Below are 15,628 nucleotides of genomic sequence, written 5' to 3'. Positions count from 1 at the left end.
TGGAAGAAAGCTGGCAGTGCTACCGAGAAGGGCAGGGGAGCGGGAGGCACAGGGGGACTGTGAGACAGAAAGCCACCTGGTTGCTCAGGCGGCCACAGGAATGACTAATTCTGATGTGGTCAAGAAAATGAGAAAATGTCCTTGTTGAGCACAGTGTTGACAGACCTCATTGTTTTATCAATTTCTCTCTTCCTCTCTAGGCCAGTCCCTTTTGATCAATACTAAATAGCGGTCACTGGGAGACAGGGATGCTTCCTCTTTGCTATGCAGCCTGAGACAATATCCGGCCACTTCCACCTCTCCTTCTTCTGCCCATGGAGGGCAAGCAAGTAGAGAGCGTTTTTGTTTCCCTGTCATAAAGATTGATATGCCTTCCCATTTATGATGTTTTTTTTCAGATCCAACACCTGCAGCTCTCCCTCAGAATTCTCAAGTTGGTTAAATTAAAGCTCCAGCCCTGTGAATGGGCCAAATATGTCATAAAAGATTTCCTAGCGCTGCCTTTTGTTAGCAAAATTCATCAATCCGATAAAATCGACATATTTAGATAAGTGTTGCATAAGAATGCAGACTTTGTTATTCCCAGCGGAAGTGGATATGAGACTGTAAAAAGGAAGATAAAAAATTATATCTTCTTTTTAGTGAGTTATTTGATCTCCCTGTCGTTTTATTTACTTGTCAGAAAAGGAAGAACAGGTCTTTTGGACTCCCACATAAAAACCCAGTACAACCTCAGTACTCAGATACAACCTCAGTATCATTTACTACAGAAATGGGACCTTCAGGGAAGGGCTTAGGATACCTTTAAGGGCTAATTAATAGTAATAGTTTTGATTAATTAAATTTAAGGAAAATTCTCATTTGCTTGTGAAAATTACTATTTCTATTTTAGTGTATTTGTTGAAGGTCAAATTATGGACTTTATCACACATCCAGAGGAAATTGTCCATCTGAGTGTCCTTGGAAGCCCCTCCTGCCTTCATCCAGCACCAGCAGGCTGGTAGGGAAAGGAGAGGACTGTCACCCTGAGGGGTTGTAATCAGTGGGTATGTGACCTACTGAACATTAGCTTTTACCTCCATGAAGCAAAGAACTTCTTTAAATTAAGTGACTATTTCGTTTTCTTATGTTCCCTTGTTAAGTAAACCCTTCATAAATGCCAGTCCAGATGCAAAGAAACTTTCTGTCTATAAAGGGAAAATGTGGACTGGTAAACCATGTCCCTATAAAAACCCAAAAAGTGTTCAAAACATTAAATGTATTTTTTCTGTGCAAAGAGTAACTGAAAGAAAACTTGGAAAATAGAGAAAAGTAGTTAAAAGAAAGAAGAGCCCACCCAAAGATTTCTTTTCTCAAATGGCAGCTGCTGGCACTTTTGGGTTTTTTCTTTTCTTTTTTCTTTTTAACTATGTGTAGTATTGCCCCCACTTTTTCTTCCACATTTTTTTTATTGTGGTAAAATACATATAACATAATGTTTATCATTTTAGCCACATGTAAGTGTATAATTCAGAGCTATCAAATACTTCAGAGTGCTGTGTACCCGTCCCCACTATATATACCCCAAACTTTTTCATGACCCCCAACATAAACTCGGTAGCCATTAAGCAATAACTCCCCTTTCTCCCTTCCCCCCACCCCGGGAACCTCTATTCTGCTTCTCATCTCTATGAATTTGCCTGTTCTAGGTACCTTTTATCAGTGGAATAATATACTATTTGGCCTTTTGTGTCTGGATTATTTCACTTAGCATAATGTTTTTAAGGTCCATCCATATTGTAACATGTGTCAGAATTTCACTCCTTTTTGTGGTTGCATAGTGTTTTATTATGTCTATATACCACATTTTATTTATCCATTCTTCTGTTGGTAGACACTTGGGTTGCTTCCTGGCTATTGTGAATAATGCTGCTATGAACATGGATGTATAGATATTTATTCAATTTTCTGCTTTCAATTCCTCTCGGTATATCCTAGGAGGTATGAGGTGGTATATCATCATAGTTTTCATTTGCATTTCCCTAGTTACTAATGATATTGAGCATCTTTTCATGGTTTAATGGCCATTTGTGTATCTTTTTTTGAGAAATATCTATTCAAGTCCTTTGTACATTTTTAGGTTGGGTTGTTTTCTGTTGTTGTTGTTGAATTGTAATAGTTATTTATGTATTCTGGACATTAATCCCTTGTCAGAGAGATGATTTGCAAATATCTTCTCCTGTTTTGTAGATTGTCTTTTTACTTCGTTGATAGTGTCCTTTGATACACAAAACTTCCTAATTTGGATGAAGTCTAATTTCTCATTTTTTTTAATTGCGTGTGCTTTTGGAGTCACATCCATGAAACTGTTGCCAAATCCTGTGTCATGAAGATTTTTATCCAGTGTTTTTTTCTAAGAATTTTGTAGCTTTAGCTCTTAAATTTAGGTCTTTGATCATTTTGAGTTAATTTTTGTATACGATGTAAGTTAAGGGTTCAACTTCATTATTTTGCATGTGGATATCCAGTTTTCCAAGCACTTTTGTTGAAAAGATTGTCTTTTCCCCTTTTAACTTTGTAAAAAATCAATTGACCGTATATGTGTGGGTTTATTTCTAGGCTTTCTCTTCTATTCCATTGGTCTATATGTCTGTCCTTAGGCTAGTGCCACACTGCTTTGATGTCTGTAGTTTTGTAGTAAGTTTCAAAGTCAGAAAGTATGACTCTTCTATCTTTGTTCTTTTTCAAGATTGTTTTGGCTATTTGGGGCTCCTTGCAGTTCCACATGAATTTGAGAATCTGCTTTTCCATTTCTGTGGAAAGGTTGTTGGAATTTTGAGAGGTATTGCATTGAATCTGTAGATCTCTTTGGGTGGTATTGACATCTTAACAGCATTAAATCTTCTAATCCATGAACCATAAGATATGTTTTTGTTTAAGTCATCTTTAGTTTTTTTTTTTTTTAGCAATGTTTTGTAGTTTTTAGCGTACAAGGCTTTTGTCTCTTTGATTTATTCCTAAGTATTGGATTCTTTTAGAGGCCATTGTAAAGGAATTATTTTCTTAATTTATTTTGGATTGTTCATTGCTGGTGGATAGAAACACACCTGATTTTTGAACTTGTACCCTGCAACCTTGCTGAGTCCTCCCCCCACCTTTTCTTTACATGTAATTGTAGTCATGAGGCATGTACATTTTTATTTCTGCTTTTATTACGTAACAGTTTACATAGCATTTGCTCATGTAACCACCACTCTGTTGACCTACTAGACTGGCTTAAGTTTCTGTTCTTAAAAATAAAGCCTTAAGGTGAACATCTCTGTACATCATTAAACTGTATTTTCACTTTTTTCCTCATGATAGATTTGCAGGTGTAAGATTATTAGATCAAGGGGTCTGAACATTTCTAAACTTTTTGCTGTGCATTGCCATATTATTTTCCAGAAGTGTTCTACCATTTTACACAGGTGTCAGCAGATTACTTTGGTTTATAATTTTAAAGTATACTTGAAACTTAGTAGAAAATAGTGTTTTAGTAGAAGTGGTAACTTAGTAGAAATGGTATTTTATTCTTGTTTTAATTTGTGGTTCTTTATTTCCTTAAGTGTTTTGAACAGTTGTGCTTTTGTATGTGTGAATTATGCCCATGTAAAAATTTTGTCTGTTTGCCTCTTGCAATTTTAATTTTTTTTTAATATTTGGGAGTGTTTAATATTAGTAAAGATATTGCTGTTAACCCTTCTATCATATTTGCTACAAATAAGTCTTTGGCATTTGTTGTCTTTCCATTTTAGTTGCTTTTTTTGACATGTAGAAGTTTCTAATTTTTATATAGTCAAACTCTTTGTTTTTCTTTGTGATTTCTTTATCTCTGAAAGCATTTAAAATTACTCTTGCATAAGCGTTTATCAATGTTAACAGAAATCAAAACAGAAGATAAAAATGTACCCACAATCTTCTCAATGCATCAAATTAAAGTGTTTTTCCTCCAGGATCCCTGTCAGTCTTTCCTGCGTGTACATAATTTGAGGTAGTTGTTATCACAGCATTGACACTGTTCTGTGTTCTAGGCTTTTCTGTTTATTTTTCCACTAAATGTTATCATCTGACAGCATCCTTGATACATCATTCCCCCAGACTCCCTTTGTGTTTCTTCCGGCTTTTTAAACACTTTCTATTTCCTTCTGTCTGTTTTAGCCAGAGCCCTCTGTCTGGAGCCCACCAGGGACTCCATTGATCCTGCCTCCCTCCCTGTGAATGGGTTGAATGCCAATCTCAAGGAATTTCTCTGCTACTGAGTGGACTTTGACTAGATGTGTTTTCCATACTAGCTTTGTGGCTGATTGTGTGCTTGGGCGACTCACTCCATCTCTCTGAGCTGCTATTTCTTCCTTTGTAAAATGGGAGCTGAAAATTTCAGTCTCATAGCGTTTAATATGAGGGAGCATTTCACATGGAGCCTGGCACACCATGGATGTGTAGGAATAATAGCTGTAACATGTGGAGAACCTGCTGTGTACTTGGCACTGTACTGGGGTTTCGCATACATGGTTCGTGGAATCAGTCGGATCCTTACAGTTTCCTAAGAGGTAGGTTTTGTGTCTGGCTTGACTATTGAGAAAAGTGAGGCTTGATAAATGTTGGCTTTTTTGAATCTACTGTCCCAAAGCTAAAATTTATATTCTATTTGTTTATATATCTTTATATGGATTATAAATTCATATATATATGTATATACACACATATACACATATATATTTATCTGAAACTTTTTTTGTGTGCTAACGAACGTCAGCTTGCATACACAATCAGCACGTCTAGGCCCAGCAAGCACCGCAACGTACTGTAGCTGCCAGGGAAGTCTGGAGGAGAGAGTGGGATGGCAGGGACAGAAGTCCTTGAATGAGCTCTGGGTCAGCTCCTGCCCGCACTACAGAGCTGTGCAGCTGCCGTCTCTGGCTGGAGCCCCTTGTACTCCTAGAACCCAGACACCAATCCAGTGGCTGCTAAACTCTACTCCCCAGGGCTCCGTGGAGCTGGGTCTCCCTTGTACAGCCAGAAGCCAGGGTGCCCTAGTGTGTAGCATGTTCAGGGTGTTGGGAAGGCTAGCTTCTCTTGAGTCTGGGAAAGGGCCAGACACCTGGCCCAACACACTGTTATGTTCTATTACTATATATTGCCCAAAAGGGTTTGGATAAAGATAATTGAATTTCCAAAAGCTTTATAGGTAATCTCTGGAATTCCCCATGCACGTTCCTACGACTCTGTGTCCCTCTGAGCCTCAGGCTCAGGGCATGGAAGCAGAGCCAGTGTACATGGCTGGGTCTTGACTCCGTCAGCTCTGCAGATGGAGCCTTCGTGCTAAGAATAGATTTTTCTCCTACCCATCTCTTTCTCCTATGGGAGAGGCCTGGACTCTGGACTCTGGACTCTGGATTCCTGCAGACCAGCCACTTACTCCCTGGCTCCCTGGGCAAGTCATAGCTTCTCTGAATATGGTACCTGAGCCCCTGCCCATGGACTATTGAGATGGTATGGACACCACCAAGCCTGGTGCCTGGTACAGAGCAGATCGCAGAGAAGTCTGAGTTCTTTTCCTGCCTTTCCCATTTTCTCTCTTGTGTTTCTTTTCTTCTTTTCTGTCTCTTTTCCTCAGTGTTATTTTTTCCTTTTCCTCTTTCCTTCCCTCTCCTCACTGTTCCTTCCTTTGTGAATTATTTTTCCCTCCCTCGTTCCCTCTCCAAGCTCTCTTTTCTCCTTCTGGGTATTGCCTTTCTCAAGGCAAAGACCTAAGCCCCGCTACTTCTGTGGGGGCAGTGTGTCATGTCTGAGCTACTCTAGAACTGATTGACAGGTAGGTCTCTGGCCCTCTTTGGAATCTCCTTACTGAACTGAAATCATTGTGTCACACTGACCTTTGGAGCAATGAGTGGCCCCTGAGATTGTTTAAGTCGCTCTTTAGGGAACTGCAGCCTCCTCAGAGTTAGTTCTCTTGTCTTTAAAAAAGAAAAAAATCTGATTTTCTTCAAAGGTTTGCTCCCAACCAGGCCAGGGCAGTGGGGTGAGGTTTCAAAGGCCAGTTGAATTAAGCTCCTCCCAACTGAGGAGCTTCCCATGCAGTTGGGCAGGAGAGCCTGAGTACCTGGACGATGACGAAGGTGAGCTAGGGAATTTGCTTTGTGTTGGAGTTAAAGGCCAGAGCTGAAGTGGCTCCTCAGAGTAGCAAGGGGATTCTGAGGAAGGCAAGTTTGCTTCTGGCTGGGGAGTCAGGAATGAGGACTAAATCTAGAAGGGTATGTGATGACTAAGCAGGGGTGAGGTTCAAAATATGGAGCACAGGCCAAGAACTGGCCACTGGGAAGGGGTGCCATCATCTGTGGCTGTTGTGCTGGTACAGACGGCTGGTGGTTGCAGCAGTTCCCAGGGCTCCTCGTGAGTTCCAAATGGCACTTTTACACATGTTAACCGATTCAGTCTGGGAGACAACCCTGTGATTTAGGTCATGCCATCTCCGGTTGGACAGGGAAATGGGGGCTGAGTGAGGTGAAATAGCATAAACCAGCTGTGGAATGGAAATTTGTCCTAGGTTTATAGCTGGAATCCTACCTCAGGCTGCCATTGCCTGGGTGAGGTTTGCCTAGGAGAGGAGGGGAAGGAGGTGAGGGCAACAGTGTGAGCTTGAGTTTTAAAAATCCAGATACCCAGGGCTTTTGCTGAGATGAATCAGTGTGGGGAGACTGGAGCAGACCCCAGAGGGCCTTGTGTACCACTCTGGGCCGGCACTTCATCCCGGGACAGTCACAGAGTCCTGAGAGTGGGGAGGGGAGAGGGCCAGCACCTCAGAGTGGTGCTGCTGGAAGGTTCTCACAGCTGTGGTCTGTGCACACACTTTGGAGGGCAGTTGGGAGGCTTGGGGTGAGAAGAGCCTGACCCAGAGTGGAACCCATTAAGAATGAAAATCAGGATGGATTGGAGCAAGATCCTAAGAGGAGAACCAATTAGATGCAGTGACTGATGAGAGACATCAGTGACCATGCAGTCAGAGAGGACTAATTCAGAGGCCAGGGCAATGCCATCCCATATCAGAGGCCAGGAATTAGAGGCCAGGAGGCAGCCTGATGGCAGATGGCAGGGTAGAACTAGAGTGCTGGGAAGGGGGCTTGGCTGGGGATGCAGTTTGGGAGCGGCCCACAAGGGGGCTGTGGCCCCCACGGTCAGCATGCAGGGGAAGAGCTGGCCTCTCCGGCCGCTCTTTGGGGAGGCCTGCAGTGGGTGCATGAGTGATGAAGAAGGGCCTCTCGGGGACGTGAAGGATAGTCAAGGGCCATGGAAATAAAGGTATGGGATTGTCAGGGAGGAGGGAAGGATGCCACTACTGGGCAGTCACCTGGTCAGATGCCACAGAGGAAAGCGAGTGCAAGGGAAGAGCACTGAGTTGACCATTGGGAGCTGCTCTTGACCTTCAGGAACTTCTTTCTCTGCCATGCTTCCCCGAAGCCTGGCCCCCATTCCTCTTAGTGTCACATGGAATTGGCACCCTGGTCTGGTGCCCCAGCCCCTCACCCCCATTGCTCTTGGGAGCCCTTTGTGTATTCGTCGTGCATGTTCCATGGAGACTGGCGCAGAGGAAGTGCTTAGTAAATGTCCTGCACTTAAAAGGGAAGGAGACAGGTGACCTTGTAAGAAAATCAGCCATAAGCTCTGATGGGTAAACAGAAGTGGGATTTGTTTGAAATATGAGAAGGAGAAATCGGATGTTGATTGAAAGTGGCAGGGTGGGGATGTCAAGCAAGAGGGCTTTTGTCCCAAGAGGAGAGAAATCTGGAGCTGTAGGAGTCTCTGGATGTGAGTCCAGGGAAGAGCATGGAGGGGCTGGGGAGTGGGGCCAGGGCTGGGCTGTCAGCATGGGTTCCTGGAAGGCCCCCATAGACCTGGCAGCAAGCTTGGGCTCTTCCCTTCAGGTGCCTCTTCTTGGGTTGGATCCTTCGCCTGGCTTCTGTTTGGGGCTACAGTAGGGGAATGTGAGGGGATGGCCTAGGGTCCGAGGAAGATGAAGGCAGTATTACTCAGAGTGAGGGACGTGCACCACATGTCACACAAGATCCATCTGGGACTGTGCTTGGATGTGGCAAAATTGTAATGAAAGTTAATCCTTCTTCAGTTATCTTTAAATCTCTTTTATTAAGTCAGAAAAATGTCTCAAATTGGTACTGTTGTGTCTTAAAGATTTCCCTAACTTTTTAACCAGGCTCAGCGCCTTCAGCAGGTAATAGTATCTAGCTAGAATTTAATAGCTCTATTTTGTTTTCTTTGTGTTTATTTTTGTAGCTACAGTAGTAGAAGATTTCTTGTCCCCTGAGATTGGACTGTGGTTGGTTAATCAAAAAAGTCCCTTGAAGCAGAGAATCATAAAAAATGACACATTCATGCCTTAAACATAATATTTTAACTTAAAACATATACATGCATGTTTATTTAATAAAATCAACAATAAAAGCTGTTACAGAAGAAATACGACATTCGCAGCATCGTGCCTCCCTTTCCTCATCAGCACCAAGACACTGGCAGCCGGGCCAGGCTGGTCTGGGGCTTCTTGGCTGCATGTGGATTTGAGTTCTGAATTCGGGCCTGACTCCACTTCTTCAGGCTGTGCTTTTGAAGAATGTTTGGTTTTTGTGTCATTTATAATTTCAGTTTTCCATGCATGATCACTTATAATCTATATGTTATCTTTAATTCATTTGGTCTGAATACAGTTAAGTAAGCTATATTCTGTATGTTCTTATTGGTCAGTATGTATGTATGTATTTTTGAGACAGAGTCTCACTTTGTTGCCCAGTCTGGATCTCACTATAACCTTGAACTCCTGGGCTCAAGCAATCCTTCTGCTTCAGCCTCTCAAGAAGCTGGGACTACAGACATGCGCTACCACATCTGGCTAATTTTTAACACTTGTTTTATAGATGGGTTCTCTCTGTGTTGCCCAGGCTGGTATAGAACTCCTGGCCTCAAGTGATCCTCCTGCCTCTGCCTCCCAAAGTGCTGGTATTACAGGTATGAGCCACCATGCCTGGCCCAGAATTTATGTTTTTGAAAGCTCTAGAGTTTACTGATTTCACAATAAGGAAAAGTTGTAGCGTGCAGGCTCCAGTTGCATCACTGTGGGCAGCAACTGTGATCATTCTGGCTTTTTCTATCCAAGTGTGGCATACTTTTCTTTGCATATGATTGTTTCTCTTGGTCACATCTTCTAGGTTTTTGCGGTTTTCTCAGTGTTGTGGAGGTGCTCTCTAGTAAGATTTCCCAGAGAAAGCCTCAGTGACTGACTTTAATTCTGTTGTGAGTGCTTGAGCAGCAGTTCCTTTCTCTTTGCTCGGATGCTCTCCAGAGGGGCTCCACAGCTTTGTTCCACCTGCCACTTGCTGGGATATGTTCTGCCCAGCTCGTCTTTTCTTCCAGAATGAGCCCACTAACTAGAGCTCCAAGTCACCTTTCATCTATAAATCACTCCGGAATGCAGTGCACTGCCCACAATTTCAGTGAAGCAAGTCTGAGTACAGAATTTTTCTGTTTTCACACAACCTCCCTGCAGGTCTTTTATGGTTTTCTTATCCACACCTAATTTAACACCAGATTTTAAGGAGATTTGTCTTTATCACACCTTTCCAGAGCATTCAATTTAGTTTTCATAGAAACAGCTATTTTTATACTGTTGTTTCATGATACTAAATTAAATTATGTTGTTACAGTGAAACTTATAACGGGCATTACCAACTTTACAGCATAACCAGGTTCAGCATAAAGGTCAGGAGGCAAAAGTGCAGGAAGTACTCACCCCTTGAGCATGGCCTGTGTGCGTCAAGCTGTCTCCCCAGCATGGGGGTTTGGCATGCTAGGAGCCAGGAGCAGGTTTTGCAGAGGGAGTGCAGAGCATTGCCTCATGGATGTCCTTAAAGTGGCCAGTGGTGGGAGGGCTTCTACTCTACCTTTTATTTGTGGAATGTGGTGGTTTTCCATTTAGATAGTGACATGAAATTGTGTTTTAAAATAAATATATTTAAGTAAGAACATTAATTCTTTTAAAGAAAATAAATGAGCAAAGAATAGCTCAGGTGGCACACAAATTTGACAAAGCTTGTGAAGAGGATGTGGGACAATTGGTCTATGTGCAGGTCAACCCTGACAGAGGAGGAGGAAGGGAGGGAGCAGAGCGACCTTGATGTTTTGTCATCCCCTCTTTGTGCCCAGGCTGGCACTGGGCTCAATCTTCTGGTTTTGTGTTTTGAAAGACCATTGATGCCATCTTCCAGGTCAGTGTCCCTAGGGAGGGGATGCTGGAGGTCGTTCTGGGGATCCCAGCACTGTGGGAAGGACAGGGCTCTGGAGTAGGGCTTTTGGGACCAGAGTGCTGAGCTCTGGATTCCTCCTTGCTTCGGCTATTTGCTTCACGTGTGACCCTTTAGCAATCATTTGACCTCTCTGTGCCTCAGTTTTCTCATCTCTAAAATGATAATATAATACCTGACATCATTGCTGTGAGGGTTAAATGGAGTCATGTGAAAGCATCTAGCCAGGTGCTGTGTGCATGGTGGGTGCTTCACCAATATTTGGAGAATGAATGTATGACTCTGAATGTGAGAATGATGACAGAAGTTCTTCCTACCTCAGAGGGTTGTTAAGAATTCAATAAATTTATGTCTGCGATTTGAAAATGATAGCAAACTGTCATAATATTGGGTACTATAATTATAGCTATCATATCGTTTTTTCATTGGTTTGAGAACTAAAATTACATATATTTAATGTATGTAATTAAGGGCAAGGGTTTTATTAATCTGGCTACAGGACTTAAATATATGTTCCCTGATCCTTGAAGATCAGCTACTTTCCAAATTGTCATATGGATTTGAAAAGAGACACATGCCCCTGCCTCCAGCCTAGGCTGATGGAGGATTGTTCTCATGATAGTCTCAGGTTTAAAGTAAACTCAGAGTTGGCTTTAAATCACAGCCCCACCACTCATTAGCCTGTGGCCTGGAGCAAGCTACCAAAGCTGGCCAAACTTTTAGGACCCTCTTCTATGAAATAGGGGGAGGAAGAATAATACCCACCTTACAGGATTGTGATGAGGAGCTGGGGATTGGAAAGCTTCTTGCACAATTGCTTGTACCGTTGGTGCTCGGTAAAAGGTCCTGTCTCTTTCTGTCACTCCCACTGTGTTGCATGCTAGACTATATACAGAGAAGCACTTACAGCAGGCCTCAGTGTCAGGAAGGTAAGGGTGGCTCTTCCTGGAGGAAACAAACTCCAGAACTAGAAGTGCTACAGAAATGTCTCCTGAAAATACATTGGGTATACAAACAGTTGGAAGTGGTTCAATATTGTATGGCTTACTTATTAAGGCAATACAAATTAAAATGAAGTATATATTTAAAATAATTTTTAAAAGACTATTTTGTTATGTGTGCAGTGAAATAGGCATCTTAGATGTTCATTGTGGTAGTGGAAAAGGTAGCATACCTTTCAATCTATTTTCTCTGTAATTGAGATAGAATTCACATACCATGAAATTCATACTTTCAATGTGGAAAGAATTGTACAACCATCACCACTATCTAATTCCAGAACATTTTCATTACCCCAACAGGAAATTGTATTCATTAAGCCCTTTGCTCCTCATTCTCTGTGCCCCACCAGCCTGGGAACTACTAATCTACTTTCTGTTTTATGGACTTACCTATTCTGGTATTTCATATAAATGGAATTGCACAATATGCGACCTTTTGTGTCTGACTTCTTTCACCTAGCACAGTGTTTTTGTGGTTCATCCACACTGAAGTATGTATTGATGCTTCATGTCTTTTTATGTCTGAATAATATTCTGTTGTGTATATATACACACCATAGTTTGTGTATCCATTCATCTATTGATAGACATTTGAGACGTTTCTACTTTTTGGCTATTGTGAATAGTGCTACTCTGGACATGTATGGATATGTATTTCTTTGAGTATTTGTTTTCTGTTCTTTTTGGATATATATCTAGGAGTGGAATAGCTGGATCATGTGGTGATCCCATGTTTCCCTTCATTTTTGTAACATTTTTTACTGCATATAAAATTCTTGGTTGGTAGTTTTTTTTTTTTTTATTTTTAACTTTCACTTCTTTGAGTATATTATCCTGATACCTTCTGACCTCCACGATTTTTCCTGAGAAACCAGCTGCTAATCTTATTGTGGATTCCTTGTAGATGAGTTAAGTCACTTCTTTCTTGATGGCTTCAAGATTCTCTTTGTCTTTGGCCTTCAGCAGTTAGATTGTAATGTGCCAGGTGTGGGTGTCTTTGAGTTTATCCTACTTAGAGTTTATTGAGATTCTTGAAAGTGTAGATTAATATTTTCCATGAAATTTGAGAAGTTTTTGGCTATTAAACCTCACAGCTTCCCTCAGGCAGCTGTGATGTTAAACAATTGCCTCTGATTATTTTCAACAAACTCCCCCAGGGAAAAGGCTATTTGCACTGAGCAAGCTCCAAGGCAGGTTAAATAAATATGGCATTGTGAGTAGGGCCTTCCAGGGAACCACCAGACTGAAAATCATGATCGTTCTCTGGAAGAAGGGCTTTGAAGGAACTCAAACCCATTCTGCCCCTTTCAGTGCCTGGCAGGCTACTGGTTTTCACCATGATTGGTTTTCAGGACTGCTGCAGAGTTAGCATAGGAAGAGGGCAAGTTAAAACATCAAAAGCTCACTTGGTTTTACTGAGACTCTTCTTGAATAAACACTCCACAGATTGCTCAAGCCTTTGGTTAATTTCCAGAGTTCTGAACAAGTTGATTCTGATCATTTTTGCCAGTGTTCTTTGTTTCCATGGAAGAGGGCTTTTCAGATGTCCTTGCTCTATCGTTTTGCTGATCTTTTAGTGTGTATTCACTCTTAGATGTGTACCCCATGAATTCATCCCAAAGCCGAGGCAAAAAAAAAATCATTCATGCCCACTGACATGTTTATCACAGTGTAATTTATAATAGTGAAAAATTTGAAATATCACAAATAAGTAATGGAGGAAAGCATGTACAAGTATGTAAATTCTGGGTGGTACAATTGTCCAGGTGTCAACAATGAAAGAACAGGCCCAGGCGGGGAGAAGTGTGACAAAGAGACTGAGAGCCCTGGCTTCAGACTCAGATGGGCTGGGTTCAAATGTGGCTCTAAGGCTTATAGCCAACAACTTGGAGCAAATCAATTAGACTCCCTAAGCCTCATTTTCTCATCTGTAAGATGGCAACAACTCCATCATATGTTGTAGATGTTTTCATTTAAACCTCACATTATAGGCTTGGCTCAGCCATGTAAGTTGTTATTGTTGTTGCTCTCATTCAACAGAAAGTTCTTTGTGATATAATGGTAAATAAATTAGCAGGATATGAAATCGTACGTGTACTATAACCAAAATCTGAAAAAAAGAATCCCTTGGCAAAGCACGGGAAAACCATGGTTGGAAGAAAATACACCAAATGATGGGATTATGGGTTATTTATTTTCTCTTTCCTTCTTTTTTTTTTTTTTTGCCCTAACAGTGTTCCTTTTTTTAAATGGGAAAGATAAATGTCCACACAGAATAAGTATGTCTTCTTAAAGATGCAGGGGCTTTCCCGGTAGAGTTTAGGCAAGAATGCTCCGCATTACAAACTGAGATTGTAGAGATGTGCTTCCAGGTACATCTGCAGAGACTTTTTGGTCACTATTATTTCTTGCATCTCTTCAGATGGCTGGGATGTATTTATTGGTCTTCTTCAAGGAGGTCTTTTATTCAGAAGCCTGGGGCCAGGATCACTGCTGCCTTCCTAGGGAGAGCTCTGAAAGTGGAGGTTAATATCTAAGAGAGCCCTTTAAAATTCTGATGTCCAATGCAGGTACATTTCCCCCAAAGGGGGAAATTTGGGGCCTCCATTGCATCATGTGCCACATGCTAGTACAGTGGTGCTGTCTTCTAGGCTTGGTTGATGAGGGGAGAGAAGAGGACACTCACTGAACTTGGTACTGTGCCAGGTGCTTCATGGACGTGCTTTGTGTCCATGTTGCTGATCTCTGTAACGGTGATGGGACTTATTTTCCATTTCAGGTTCCGAGGTGCACCGATTATACCCGTGGCGGCCAAGCCAGGGGGACCAGAAGCCCCCGAAACTGAAGCTCCACAGGGCATTCCAGAGCTCATTGAGGTACTGTCATCTTGAATCCAGGTTGCCCTTTAGCCCCAGCGCTGCTCAGGCCAGCCTGTTTGTGTCCCTCTCTCCCCTGGGAAAGAAAGAGAGGCAGCCCTAGCAAGAAGACTCAGTTGGTTCCATTAACCTCCCTGCTAACACCTTAGCACAACTCCCCCACCTCCCTCAAAAAGGTAAACCCAAACTAGGGCTCCTAAGGTTCACTGAAGCCCATGACTCACCCTCCAGCCAGAAACTCTGCAGAGCTCGTCACACCTTGCTGTGCCTCACTTTCTCCTTTCTCTTGTCATACCTCCACTCAGACAAAGCAGCTCCCACCCGTCTGGAACCCTGGGACCGTGACATCCATTCCAGTCCTTCAGACTGTATCAGCTCCTCCAGTACCCCACCTGGGCTGGGGGCCAGTGAGGCAGGGGTGAAAGACATGAGCCCAACAGCAGAGGCAGTGCAGCTTCCATCCTGGGCACCTCCACCAAAGTTGGGACGCTTATCTTCGGAAGCTGTGGGGCTGAGGCCCAGGTTGTTCTTCCTAACTTGTGCTGGTAGTCAGGGAGGGAGCCCAGTCATCCATCAGGAAGGGTGTGTGTGGGTGCTGATGGTGCTGGTATTAAGGAAGGTAGCAGTGAGAATGGGGCCACAGAGTTCCTCCACAGAGTGCTCAGGACAGTTCAGCAGGGTGGAGTAGCAACGTGCATGGCTCTGGGGCTGGACTGTGGTTCAGGTGCTAGCTCCACCACCACTCTCTCTGACCTCAGGCAAATGATCTACTCTTTCTTGCCTCAGTTCCTTCACTTGGAAGATAATAGCACATACCTCGTGGAGTTGTGAGGGTTAAATGAGTTAATGTGTATAATGTGCTCGGTACAGTGCCATGTCAGTGCTTACTATTACAGTGATGTTGATGTTTACAGGCCAGGCACTGTACTAAGTTCTTAACATACAGGATCATTGACATTCACAAAAACTCAGGGAGGCTGAAATTATTTATCCCCATATAGCAACGAAGAGTCTGAGATTCAAAGATGTTAAATAACTTGACCCATGTCTCGCAGCAAGTTACACGGTGGAGCTGGAATTGAGACCCAGGTTGATCATTGGGGTCAGCTTCACGGCCCCCCTGCACCTGGCTCCGCAGAGCCAAGATGAGGTGTGACCACGTACATGCACTGCCACCATTTCTGTGATTCACATGTGCTGATCTTGTCAGCTTAGCAAAACAAATGTTTTCTGGGTGAGGCTTTTGTTACTTTTTCATCAGGCTCCTGAGAGCACTTGTCTGGGAGCCTGAGATAGTTGTTTTTGTTAAAGCAAAATCCTCAAAAATGCTGCTATGAAAGATGTTTGTATATTCCTTTAAGAAGCCTCTACATAAATCTCAGACCAAGCCTGTTTTGTTTGAATCTCTAGTGTTTTTCCAAAAGAA

At 42.6% G+C, this 15,628-nt stretch overlaps 1 protein-coding gene across 5 annotated transcripts in view; it reads left to right on the top strand.

Moving 5' to 3' along the window:
• The window catches only part of EEFSEC (eukaryotic elongation factor, selenocysteine-tRNA specific), a 260,797-nt gene that overhangs the window by 97,828 nt on the left and 147,341 nt on the right, over window positions 1–15,628 (top strand). For all 5 annotated transcript variants that reach the window (XM_054551284.2, XM_002813162.4, XM_063721707.1 and 2 more), the window contains exon 3: window positions 14,106–14,202. In XM_054551284.2, the coding sequence (XP_054407259.2) occupies window positions 14,106–14,202 (97 nt within the window). The remainder of the gene's footprint in view (window positions 1–14,105; window positions 14,203–15,628) is intronic.

This window comes from Pongo abelii, chromosome 2 (genome assembly GCF_028885655.2).
Source record: "Pongo abelii isolate AG06213 chromosome 2, NHGRI_mPonAbe1-v2.0_pri, whole genome shotgun sequence".
In the NCBI taxonomy this organism is placed as follows: domain Eukaryota; kingdom Metazoa; phylum Chordata; class Mammalia; order Primates; family Hominidae; genus Pongo; species Pongo abelii.
The sequence above is the reverse complement of the archived record's forward strand: the minus strand, read 5'-3'. Positions and strand labels throughout refer to the sequence as shown.